The 13388-nt window shown below is 47.1% G+C and overlaps 1 protein-coding gene across 1 annotated transcript in view; it reads right to left on the bottom strand.

Annotated features, from left to right (window-relative positions):
- Nucleotides 1-13388, bottom strand: part of ENPP7 (ectonucleotide pyrophosphatase/phosphodiesterase 7) — a 55560-nt gene that overhangs the window by 26357 nt on the left and 15815 nt on the right. Inside the window, exon 6 of the mRNA XM_021709319.1 lies at nt 12558-13130. Within this exon, the coding sequence (XP_021564994.1) occupies nt 12558-13130 (573 nt within the window). The remainder of the gene's footprint in view (nt 1-12557; nt 13131-13388) is intronic.

Raw genomic sequence — 13388 nt, 5'->3', positions numbered from 1 at the left:
GAGCAGAGATAGAAGTGTTGCCCCCAGAAACCAAGGGATGCCCCGGATTGCGGTGACCACTGAAAGCAGGGATGGAGGTGTGGGACAGATTCTTTCAAGCCTCCAGGTGGAACCAGCCCTGCTGACACCTTGATTTGAGGCTTCTGGCCTCCAGTTCTGTGACACCAGCTTTGTTGTGACAATCCATCCGGACTGTGGCAATTTGTTATGACAGCCCTAGGACACTAGTATACCCAGGATGTGGGACTTATGGTGCTAAAACCAAGAGAATCCCGAACAAAGTGAGATGGTTGGCCAGCCTACCATATTTTTAAAACAAGTCAAAACACAAATCAAAACAGTTCTGGCAGGGATAACATTTTCAGTTTCTCATGGATAATGACTGTGATTTTTCTGCAACACCATTACCCGTCTCCTATGCTGTTTTGACCCTCTGGTGTCTAGCTTTCATGGAGAGCTTGGGGCCTCTGTCTAGGTTGGCCATGGATTTGGGGGAGCGGGACAGAGAGGTGCCCTTGGTCTTCCCAGTGGTCCTGAGTGCTGCAGGCATAGACGAACCTGCCCACATCTCAGCTTCCTCTTATTTGACAAACAGAGATGCCCCTGGCCTGGCCCTCAAAGGGTTGTATCGATGGCCTGGTTTCCAGCTGAAAGACGCTGTAGAGCCAGATGTGGTGGCTCACACCTGTAATCCCAGCAATTTGGAAGGGGAAGCGAGAGGATTGCCCAAGTCCAGGAGTACAAGACAGGCCCGGGCAACTTGGCGAGACTTTGTCTCTACAACAATAGCCAGGCATGGTGGCGCTTGCCTGTAGTTCCACCTACTTGGAAGATTGAGACGGAAGGATCCCCTGAGTCCAGCAGGTCGAGGCTGCGGTGGCCTCTGTACTCCAGCCTGGGCAACAGAGTGAGACTCTGACTTAAAAAAAAAAAGATGCAACGGGTGACTACGTGCCAAGTGGTCCCTGGTGCTTGTTCTTGGGCCTAGAGACACTGGCAGTTTTCACTCCAGGAGGAAACTCCCATCATCTGGATGGCAGCAGGAGCCCAGGTGCCCCCCAAGGAAGAGAGAGCGACGTCCCGGCAGAGGGCCTCTGCTTGTTTTCTTTTCCTCTGTTTCCCCATTTCCACCTGGATCAAACTCACCGACCCACTGATCGTGTAACCAACACAACAATCCGAAACAAAGGAAGCATGTCTGCCGTGTGCCCACCAAATCCAGACAGCGCCCGTTTTCCTAGTTATCAATACCGATAACGCGGGCATCCTTCTGGAGCCCAGCTGTGGGCATCTCATCCTCTCTAGCCCCTTGGGCACTGACTTTGCAGCTGTGAAGTCAACATCTGGAAAGTTTTTTATTTTTTATTTTTTTGTCCTAACGCAGCTGGGCCTCTCCGAGGCTTGCCTGGACTCGCCCTCTGCCTCCGTTCTCCCCATTGTCGACGGCAGGAAACCTTCCCAGACTGTCTGGAAGTTGCTCAGGGACTCCCCAGAGGCCTCTTCTCTCGCTCTTTGTCAATGCAAAGTTGGGCCGTTCGACAAGCAGCTACAGCGGGGCCAAGGCCTGCTCTTGGAGGAGTCCTTTAGCAACCAAGCGAGAATTCCTTTCGGATCTCACCATTTCCCAAGTGCAAGTATTTAGAAATGTCTCTGGCCCTGAAGCTGGTATCAAGGGAGGAAGAGGGTGGGGTTGAGGGGTGGAGGTGGGGAAGAAGCAACCAGCCTGGGGAGGGATGGGCTGGGTGAGTTGTGTATTCCTCCTGAGGCTCAAGTGAGAAAGGCCATTTTGCATGTGGGAGGGGCCCATTTACTGTTTTGAGGGTCTTGTATCTGCCTTCCGTATTGTGCTTTCCGTGTGTATAAAAGTAATCATGCTCACTGTAAAAATTAGTTTATTTTAAATATATATATTTAAGATATTTTAAATCTATGTGAATGTATTATATTTTCCACATATAAAATGATAATGTATGCTCATGGTAAAAATATATTTTTAGTTTGTCTTTTTGATTTTTAAAAATATATTGTGTTTTCCCTGTATATAAAAGTAACATATGCTTATGGTAAAAATAGTTTATAAAATTCATATACAACTTACATAAAATAAAGGGTACAGCTCTTAAGGAACTAGCTCCGTATCTTTTTCACATATGTATATTTCCATGTCAGAAATGTATATTTCTTTCCCTCAGCTGGAGATAAAGAATACCTTGGCTGGGCTCAGCCTGTCATCCCAGCACTTTGGGAGGCCGAGGTGAGTGGATTGCCTGAGCCCGCCGGTTTGAGACCCACCTGGGCAACTTGGCGAGACCTCGTCTCTACAATAAATCAAAAATTAGCCATGCGCAGTAGTGCGCGCCTGTAGTCCCAGCTACTTGGAAGGCTGAGGCGGAAGGATCGCCGGAGCCCAGTAGGTCGAGGCTGTGGTGGCTGGGAGCATGCCACTGTACTCCAGTCTGGGCGACAGAGTGAGACTCCAACTCGGGAAAAAAAAAAAAAAAACTTTAAAGAGACTACCACGGGTCCCCCAAGAGTTTCCACCTATTCTGACTTCTAGCACCCTGTGTTAGATTGTCAGTTTTAGAACTTTATGTCAATAGAATCATGCACTGTCGGGCTTATTTCATTCAGTATTCATCAGTCAGATGATTAATCTTTCTTGCTGAATAGCATTCCACGGAATGTCATCCACAGATTCACTCACTGTGCTGCTGGTGGACATTTGGATAGCTCTCATGCATTAGACATCATGGAAAATGCTGCTGGAAACACCCTCATCAAGAGTGTCTTGCAGACTCAGAGAATAACAGTGGAACCATATTCTACATATGAAGTTTGTGGGCCAGAGGCTATCTAAAATCTAAAATGTTCATAGATGAAGCCAAATTGCCCTTCCAGAAGCTTTTGCCTGTGCCCATGCCCACTGACATTAGGTGAGAATGCCTGTTTTCCCCATTTCTCACCAAGCAGTATCTTTTATTCAACTTTAAAATTGACACCCTAAAATAAAAACGGTATCTTAATTTGATTTGTCTTGCTCTAATTAGGCATCTTCTCTTTGACCCTTTGGTCATTTTTTTAAAAGAGGATTATCTTCTTTTTGGTTTTCAGCTTTTTAAATCTTTTTATTTTTTATTTTTTGAGACAGAGTCTTACTCTCTCGCTCACGCTGGAGTGCAATGGCACCATCACAGTTCACTGCAGCCTCACTCTCCCAGGCTTAGGCAATCCTTCTGCCTTAGCCTCCCAAGTAGCTGAGACTACAGGTGTGCGCTAGCACACCTGGCTAATTTTTAAATTTTTTGTGTGTAGAGACAGGGTCTCAATATGTTGCCTAGGCTAGTCTTGAACTGCTGGTCTCAAGCAATCCTCCTGCCTTGGCTTCCTAAAGTGCTGGGATTACAGGTGTGAGCCACCATGCCTGGCCCCTTTGGTCATTTGTATACTTCTTTTGAAGTATACTTCATTCGTAAGCACTCTGTATTAAGGACACTAAGACCATGTATTGGAAGGCATGGGAAAGAAATGATTTTATATCTACCACAAAACATCAGTGATTTAGCCGGGCTCGGTGGCTCAGCCTGTAATCCCGCGCCTTTGGGAGGCTGAGGTGAGTGGATTGCCTGAGCCTGCGGGTTCGAGACCTGCCTGGGCAGGCGAGACCTCATCTCATTACAATAAATCAAAAGTCAGCCGGGCGTGGTAGCGCATGCCTGTAATTCCGGCTACTCGGAAGGCTGAGGCGGAAGGATCGCCGGAGCCCAGCAGGTCGAGGCTGCGGTGGCCGGGAGCGGCCACTGCACTCCAGTCTGGGCGACAGAGTGAGACTCCAACTCAAAACAAGGAAACAAACAAAAATCAGTGATTTTACTGTTTGTTTCAGAATTCAACTATCCAACCAGGCTGTTCTTTGCTCTCATTCCTCAATCACGCGGCAACCAAAATGGGGAGGCTCACATTTGGTTTGGGTAAGCGCTTCAGAAGAAAACCAGCCCAGAATGGGAAGGTGCTGTCACGTCTCTGCCTTGTTCCCAAGATCAACTTTACTGCAGGCTTTCCTTCCTAGCCTAGAGTGGGCCTCAGAATCGTTCCTAACCAAAAGCTCCACGAAGTCTGTAGTGACTTGAGCTGGCATGAGTTGAAACCTCTGTGCCTCCACAATGAAATGTCGCCAACTGCCAGAAGTTAATCAAATGCATGAATGTACTACAGAGGTGTGGCATAGGGACACAATCAAAAACGTGTCAGGGTCTTACCTGGCTGAGGAAAGTGAGTTGAAGATGAGGCTGTATCTGGATTTGGAAGGCGGTGGACATCCTGGTTAAGGAGAAGGAGTGGGGGAGGAGATGGTGGACCAGGAGGATTCATGGGAAACATAAAGACCCAGCTCTTGGAGCAAGACACATTGGCTAACGGTGTTTATTGGTTCTGCCCCTGTTCGTTGACTGCAAAGGTCAGTTGATTGGGACCTTTCGATGGTGGCTGGTGACAGGACCCAGGATGGTGTTTGGGTGACCATGGGGAACAATTTCTGTTCTTCTGTGTCCGAAGTGCTTGATGTCTTTGTTCGCAGCTGGGCTGACCGAGGCTCGGGCGTAAGCTGCAGGCTTTTTAAGCACTTTGTGCTTTAAGCTGAGAATCTTTAAAAAGTTTTATCTGGGCATGTTGCCTGTTCTTTTTCCTGTGTAGTGAGGCTTCCCCCATCTGCTTCCAGGTGGCTTTGCAATTTAAACTCGAAAACGTGGAAGCCTTTTTCCCACAGCCGCGTTGGGACGATTTTGTTGTTTCTCCACATCCTTCCAGTTAATTCTTTGGCTTTGTTTAGCCCTCAACATCCTCTTTCTCCTTCTGCTGTGCAAAATGATTACATAATCTGAGGGAAGTATTTTAACTCGAGATCACCACAGGTTGCAACGTGAACATCTGGCTTCTTGGTATGGCTCAGCGAACGGTATTGAGTGCCTGGGCACACCCAGCCTGCTCACCAGCTCACTTCCTGTGTGTGCAAACAGTATGGGTGTGTATAGGCTCTCACAGCTGTCTGTGTACACAGCTCTTCTGAATCACATGTACTTCATTTATTTATAGAATCAGGGTCTCACTCTGTTGCCCAGGCTGGAGTGCAGTGGCACCATCATGGCTCACCATAGCCTCAAGTTCTTGGGCTCAGATGATCCTTCCGCCTCAACCTCCCCAGTAGCTAGAACTACAAGTACGCACCACCATGTGAAGCTATTTAAAAAAAATTTTTATAGAGATGAAGTCTTGCTACGTTGCCCAGGCTGATCTTGAACTCTTGGGTTCAAGCAATACTCTGGCCTCGGCCTCCCAAAGTGCTGGATTTACAGATGTGAGTGACTGCACCCAGTCTCATGTGTACTTTACACACATTGCATTGAAAATCCAAAACACTGAGTGACATTTCTCTCTCTCTCTCTTTTTTTTTTGACTGGAGTCTCACTTTGTCGCCCAGACTGGAGTGCAGTGGCACACTCCTGGCCACTGCAGCCTCGACCTGCTTGGCTCCAGCGGTCCTTCTACCTCAGCCTTCCAAGTGGCCGGAACTATAGGCGTGCACTACCACGCCTGGCTAATTTTTGATTTCTTGTAGAGACAAAGTCTTGCCAAGTTGCCCAGGTGATTCTCGAACCCGCGGGCTCAGGCAATCCACTCGCCTCGGCCTCCCAAAGTGCTGGGCTGAGCCACTGAGCCCGGCCAGCATTTCTCAAATCAGCCAGTACTGAGCACCGACCAGGAGACAAGTCTTGAGCTAGATACCAGCTCACAATGGGGGATGGGACATGGTCACGGTCCTCAGGGAATTTTGCCAGACTTCAAACTGACATCCAGCAGGTTGAACTTGGCTCCAGAATGTGATGTGTGGATGATGCAGAGTCCAAGCAGGGTTTTTTTGTTTTAGGTTATGGTAAAATATAAGTACAAAATTTGCCATCTTAACCTTTTTTATTTCTTTGAGACAGGGTCTCACTCTGTCACCCAAGCTGGAGTGTAGTGGGGAGATTTCAGTTCATTGCAGCCTTGAACTTCTGGACTCAAGTGATCCTCCTATTTCGGCCTCCCAAGTAGGTGGGACTACAGGTGCATGCCAACACGCCTGGCTAATTTTAATTTTAATTTTTTTGTAGAAACGAGGTCTCACTATGTTTCCTAGGCTGGTCTTGAACTCCTGGGCTAAAGTGATCCTTCCGCCTTGGTGCTGGGATTACAGGTGTGAGCCACTGCACTCAGCCCATCTTAACTATTTTTAAGTGTTCAGTAGAATTAAGCACATTTGCATTGCTGTGTAGCCATCACCACTATCCATCTCCAGACCTCTCTTCACCTTCCCAAAACTGAAACTATGTCTTCGAGAAACACCCGCTCCCCATTCTCCTCCCCTCCCCCAATCCTTGACAACTACTTTCTGTCTCCATGAATCTGACCGACTACTCTAGGGACCTCGTGTAAGAGGAATCATACAGTATTTGCCCTTTTGTGATTAGCTCATATCACTCAGAGTAACGTCTTTAAGGCTCATCCATGTTGTAGCATATGTCAGAATTTCCTTTGTTTTTAAGACTGAAAGTCAATTATGTGTACCATGGCATAGACGGACTGCACTGACTTTATCCATTAACCCCTTGATGGACCCGTGGGTGGTTTCCACCACTGGACTATTGAGAATAATGCTGCTGTGAACATGAGTGTACAAATAGCGAGCAGGGTTTTAAAATGTATTGAGTTAGTTACCAACATTTAATCATTGGGAGATTTCATCCCTCCAAAAATCCAGCATCCAGCTTCTCATGAAAAGCAGGGCGATCTGGCCACACTGACTGGTTGATGCTTAAGCAAGAGCTGCCTCCTCCCCCGACAGGAGACTTCTCGTTTCTGACACAGACCCCACCACTCCCTATTGTCATTCGGACGCTGAGATCAGAGGTTGACCACCATTTGCTACTGCATTCATGCTGTTGCTTTCTTATAGTTGAGTTAAGAAAAAAAGCAAAATATGTGTCTCTGTCAAAAAATGAAAAATACACACTAGGCAGAGAGGTCTCTGTGTTTCAGGGAAAGCATTTTCTGGCATACTGAATGCACAAACAGGGTAGGCACAAGACTTAAACCACCTGCATCCGCTCAAGGCTGGAAGAGGCAAGGGTGGATCCTCTCTTAGATTATTATTATTTTTTTGAGACAGGATATCACTCTTATCACCCAGGCTGGAGTGCAGTGGCATTATCACAGCTCACTGCCTTGATCTCTGGGGCTTAAGCAATTCTCCTGCCTCAACCTCCTGAGTAGGTGGGATTATAGGCTCAAGCCACCATGCCTGATTAATTAAAAAAAATTTTTTTTTTTGATAGAGATGGGATCTCATTATGTAGCCCAAGTTGGTCTCTAACTTCTGTCATCAAGCGATCCTTCCATGGATCTTCCCCTAGAGCCTTCTGAGAGAACATAGCCTCTCTGGGCAAGACTTCTGGCTATGGGAGAACACATTTGGGTGTTGTTTTTTTTTTTGAGTTGGAGTCTCACTCTGTCACCACTGCAGCCTTGACCTGCTGGGGGCTCAGGGGATCCCTCTGCCTCAGCCTTCCAAGTTGTTGGAACTACAGGTGTGTACCACCATGCCTAGTTAATTTTTTGATTTATTGTAGAGACGAGGTCTCGCCAAGTTGCTCAGGCTGGTCTTGAACCCCTGGGCTAAGGAATCCTCTCGCCTCAGCCTCCCAAAATGCTGGGATTACTGGCTTGAGCCACCACTCCTGGCACATTTGGGTATTTAAAGCCCCCCTGTGTGTGGTATTTTGTTACAAAAACTGCAGTACAGTAGGTAACCAGATTATTCATGTGGGCATAATCTGAAGGGAAGCGTGGTGGCCATAACCTCAACACACTATTGATACATGCTGTGATTTGAATGTACCCCTCCAAAATCCAAGTTGAAACTTAATCCCCAACGTGACAGTATTAAGAGATGAGGTCATTAGGAGGTGATTAGTCCGTAAGGGCTCTGCTCTCATGGGTGGGATTAGTGCCCTTATAAAAGGGCTAGAGGGAGAGAGCTTTTCCCTTTTTGTCCTTCTGCCATGTGAGGACATGGCAGTTTCGTCCCCTCTGGAGGCGCCATCTTGGAAGCAGAGAGCCTTGATCTTGGAATTCCCAGCCTCCAGAACTGTGAGAAAAACATTTCTACTACTTATAAATTGCCCAGTCCGCAGTGTTTTCTTATAGCAGCAGGGACAGACTAAAACAACACAACATTTGGAATGCTCTTCTTTTGAGTTCACACTTGCCTTTGTAGTCCTTATGACAGGGCAGTGGGCCCGTGCAGCCTATGTAATAGTAAAGGTCCTTACACCCCTTAAAGTGCAAAAACGAACAGATGTCCTCATTTTAACAAAGAGGAAAACGGGCACAGAGAGAGTATAACTGTTTGCCCTGGGTCTCATGTACAGTCGAAGGCAAAGATGGACATGGAAGCCAATAATAACAAGAGTAAGGCGTGGGTGACGATGATTAATGGTTCTCATTCCGGGTGAGCTGTGGCAGGGCCCCAGGTTTGAGTATTATCTTTAAAAACAATGGTTAGGTTCAGATAGCATCTCTGTGTTGTTAGAGCTTTTGGTTCTTTAGAAAGAATGAGCAAGCTGGGCTCGGTGGCTCAGTTTGTAATCCCGCGCCTTGGAGAGGCTGAGGTGAGTGGATTGACTGATCCCACAGGTTCGAGACCCGCCTGGGCAGGGAGACCTCATCTCTACAATAAATCAAAAAAATCAGCCAGGCGTGGTAGCGCATGCCTGTAGTTCCGGCTACTTGGAAGGCCGAGGCGGAAGGATTGCGGGAGCCCTGCAGGTCGAGGCTCCGGTGGCTGGGAGCACTCCAGTCTGGGCGACAGAGTGAGATTCCAACTCAAAAAAAAAAAAGAATGAGCACCTTTTCCTACACTTGCTTATTGGCCATTTGTTCCAAGTTTTGTATAAGAAGAGCCAACTTATTTTGCAAATCATACAAACGAGCTGGGCTTGGTGGCTCATGCCTGTAATTCCAGCACTTTGGGATATCTATGCAGGAGGATAGCTCGAGGCCAAGAGTTTGAGACTAACCTGGGCAGCACAGCAAGATCCTGTGTCTAATTTTTTTTTAATTAGCTGGCTATGGTGGTGCATACCTGTAGTCCCAGTGACTCAGGTGGCTGGGTTTGAGAGGATTGCTTGAGGTCAGAAGTTCGAGATCAGCCAGGTCAAGATAGGGAGAGCTTGTCTCTACCAAAAATTGGGGGCGGGGGGGGGGAACCAAGCATGGTGGCGTGCCCTGTGGTCCCAGCTACTCTGGAGGCTGAGGCAGATCCTTTGAGCCCATGAGTTTGAGGCTGCAGTGAGCTATGATTGCACTCAAGCTTGGGTGACAGAGAGATCCTATCTCAAAAAAAGAAAAAAGAAAATGACATAAATGGAAAGCGTTAATTCTTTAACAAAGTCTTAAAAACAACCACGTTAAGAACCGAATGCCAAGAGGAAACCTTGTGTCAGCCTCAGCCTTTTTGGGATTGGTCCTCCTACAGGGGTGTGTGGCTAGGAAGAGATGACCCATCCTCGACAGATACATGGTCCTTCTCCTTGCCAGGACTAAACAGCTACAGGGAGCTGAACCTCACCTGCTTGTTTAGTTGACGTTTTCCCTTAAGACACTGGACTTCCAAGGGGGCTTCTCTGCAGGTTGGTTTGTTGAAAAGATTGGTTCTTTCCATTTGCTCTCCAGAATGGGTCTCCCACCAAGGAGCCAGTGATTTAAATAGCTACTTCCCTAATTAATTCCAGACATTGGAAGTATATCCAACCTGCATATTTTATTAAAAGGGAAGAGGGAGGTATTTATTAAAGTGTGCTCTGCTTAAAAAAAAAAAAACAGCAATCTGATGGCTGCTGGAATGTGATAACTGAGAAGTGTCATGTTTGTGTCATACTACTGGGAGTCCATTCACAAAATCTGGTTGACAGTCACCGTTGGGGCCCAGAGAAGCCTGAGGGAGAAGTTGGTTGATGCTCCCTGGGGTGTCCTCGTCCACCTTCCCTGTACTCTGATGGAGGAATCAGGGATTCTGCCCTGCTCTGGTGGGAGCAGGTGGACATCCCCAGGGTGGGCACAGGCCCAGGCTGTGCCTGCTAGTTCCTCTCACCCAGCCCTTCCCTTGGGGACAGCTCTGTAGGAAGCCACTGAGCAAACCCCATCTGCCATCAAGACATTGTGACCTGAAATGTGGCCACTGTCTGGTCGCTTGCTTTTTTTTTTTTTTTTTTTGATGGGGTCTAGATTTTTTTAAGTTGTGATAAAATACACGTAACATAAAATTTATCATTTTAACTAATTCAGCGACATTTAGTATATTCATTATGCTTTGCAAGCATCATCACCATCCAGCTTGGAAATATCTTTGTTATACCAAAAAGAAATCCTCTATCCACTAAAGAGTCACTTCCTCTTTCTCCTCCCGCCCCCCGCCCCCCGCCACCCCGCAGCCCTGGCAACCATTTATCTTTCTGTCTCTATGGATTTACCTGTTCTGGATATTTTGTACAAATGAATCATACAATATGTGGCCTCTTTCATCTGGATTCTTTCACTTAACAATCACTTAGATTCTTTTTCAAAGTTCATCCATGTTATAGAATGTATCAGTGATTAATTCCTTTTCATGGCCAAATAATATTCCATTATATGGGCAGAACGTGTTTTATTTTTCCGTGTGTCTGTTTATTTGTTCATGAATTTATTTGTCCATGCATTTGGGTTGTTTCCACCTTTTGGCCATTGTGAATAATTATGCTATTATTTATCATCTGTACAAGTTTTTGTTTGAACACTTGCTTTCAATTCTTTTGGGTATATGCCCATGAGTGGATTTGCCAAGTCCTAGGGTAACTTTTTGAGGACCGTCACATTGTTTTCCACAGGGGCTGCACCATTTTACACTCCCACCAGCAATCTATGATGATTCTACCTCCTTACCAACACATGTGATTTTCCCTTAAAAAAAAATAAACATCATTTTGGGTGTGAAATAGCATCTCACTGTGATATTGATTTGCATTTCCCTAATGACTGATGATGGGAGCATCATCTCCTGTGCTGTTGGCCATCTCTCCAGTGGGCAAGTCACTCTCCTCTTAGCCTCAGTTTCTCCATCTGTCTAAAAGGAACCGGCCCAGGTCTGTGGCCTGCTGGTATCTTTGCCCACCGTAGCCCTGAGAAGAATTTTGAAAAATGATGGCCCTTTGACACTCTTTAAGGTTGACAGCCATGGTTTTGTCACTGTGATGTTTCCAAGGTTGCCAGGTATGTGTTTTCTCGTGCCTTTTGACATTTAGAAAAATAAAACTGCTCTCCACTCTATAGAAGAAGCAAAACCTGACATTCTGTCCTGCTTCCAGTGTCATTGAGTAAGTCACAATTCCTCAGTCAAAAACAAGCCAGACCAGCAAACCACTTTGCACCCTGAGACAAACCAAAAAATCGGGGTCCCCAAATCATGAAACTGTGACAACTTGCTGTGAACCTGGACGCCACAACGTCAAAAATTTTAGCTCTAACCTTTGCCTTCCTATCCTGTGTCCTGGCCTTTAGGATTTGCATAATCACGTGAGAAAGTCACACCTTGGTTCTTGTGGGATTTCCACCTGCCTTTCAGTTCTTGTTGGATTTTTGTATTTGCTAAGCCAGTCCTTCTGAAGTCTGACTCCTTTGCACTTTTTGCAAGAAAACTTTTTCTCTAAATACAAAGGGCCTCTAGTTTTCCTTGGACAATTCTTTTAAATGTATCAAATGAAATGTAAATAATGTAGCAACATGACCCCCCACCCAAGACACCCAATACAAGGACAAATTCTTGATTCTTTTCTCTGCCACCTCAAGATTGTTTCATTTTTTCCATAGAATTTTATTTTAATTAAAATATTTTATGTTTGAAATTAATTCACTGATCGCCCAAGCGTACATCTCTGCAACAAGAACAGGCACATAATTTATTCATACTTTAAAAAATATTGACCTATGTCTTGAAAAAACGCACACCAGGTAAATTCTTTTAGAATTAGACCATGTCTAGATAGAAATATCGGTGTATGACTCATAATTTAAATTTAAAATATTTTATTTCTGGTGACCCTAAGACTCTCTAGTATTTAAAAAATTTATTTTGAATTGAGTAATTAATACAATTAATCAACTCTTGAGTCAGCATAAATATATGAAAATTGTGGCACATATTTATTGTATATATAAAAGCTAAACTTTTGTTGAACTGTATCTCTTAATGAGATGGATGAGACTGTGTTTTTTTCAAATGGTTTTGTGTCATTGGACGAATATTACTTGTTATCTATGGTAGAGTTCAGAGTCGATTACGCCTGCTTTTCATTTTTACTGGTGTAGACTATGAGAAATGTCTGTTGTACAAGTTGATAACATGATAACGGGACAGTTTGGTTAGGCTTTGTCGCTCCACTTTAGGAACTTCAGAGAGTGAAGCCAAAAGTCACACAGTGATCTATCACCAAAAGCAAGACCCAAAAAGTCGACCTGATTGGGTTATCCAGCCGGTGGAAAGGCTTCCCGCCCTCGGGGATCGCTTTTTCAGCACCTGCGGTACGAGAGGGGCCCGGGTCCTTCCATCGCCCCGAGGCTCCCCCACTGCTCCCCCCTCCACCCGCGTGGGACAGAGCGGCGACCCCCGGAGCCGCGAGCCTGGTTAGGGGCAGAGACGTCCCCGAGGTCCCTGAGGTGGGGGATCCCGAGGCCCAGCCCCTCCGAGGACGCGCCCTGGCGGCCACGACGCAGACACCCTCGGACCGGTTGCGCGTCCGAGGCAGGGGGTGCTCCGGGCTGGGCGAGGGTGGAGCGCCGCGGGCCGCCATGCTGACTGTCCCGTCGCGGGGTCTGGGGCCAGGATCCACCGCGCCCCCGGGCGACAGCGCCGGTCCAGCGGCAGAGGCCACGGAGGGGCGGGGAATGGCACCACCCCGCTGCGCGTGCGCGGACCCGGGTGCGACGCGGCGCCGGCTCAGCTTGTCTCGACGGCTCCTCCGCCCGCGTCGGGGTCCCGAGTGGGTGTGTGTGATGTGGTTGTGCTGTACGTGCACGCAGGGTGTCAGGGGTCTGCGGTGTTCGCAGTGTGTGTGGGGTGCGCGACTGTGTGCTGTGTGCATGCGTGTTGTTTCGTGTGCATGTGTGTGTGGTGTCGTGTGGGGAGGTGGGCTGTGTATGTGCAGGAGTGTGCAGCGTATGAATGTGACGGCGTGTGGCGCGTGTGCGGCGTGCGCGGGGTTCCCGCGTTCTGGTCCCGCCTGCGCCCCAGCTCCCGGCTCCGCGGACCGCGGCGGGATCAG

Source organism: Carlito syrichta, unplaced genomic scaffold (assembly GCF_000164805.1).
Source record: "Carlito syrichta isolate Samal-C Ts95f unplaced genomic scaffold, Tarsius_syrichta-2.0.1 Scaffold172165, whole genome shotgun sequence".
NCBI classification, from domain to species: domain Eukaryota; kingdom Metazoa; phylum Chordata; class Mammalia; order Primates; family Tarsiidae; genus Carlito; species Carlito syrichta.
This window is presented reverse-complemented; position numbering and strand designations above follow the sequence as displayed.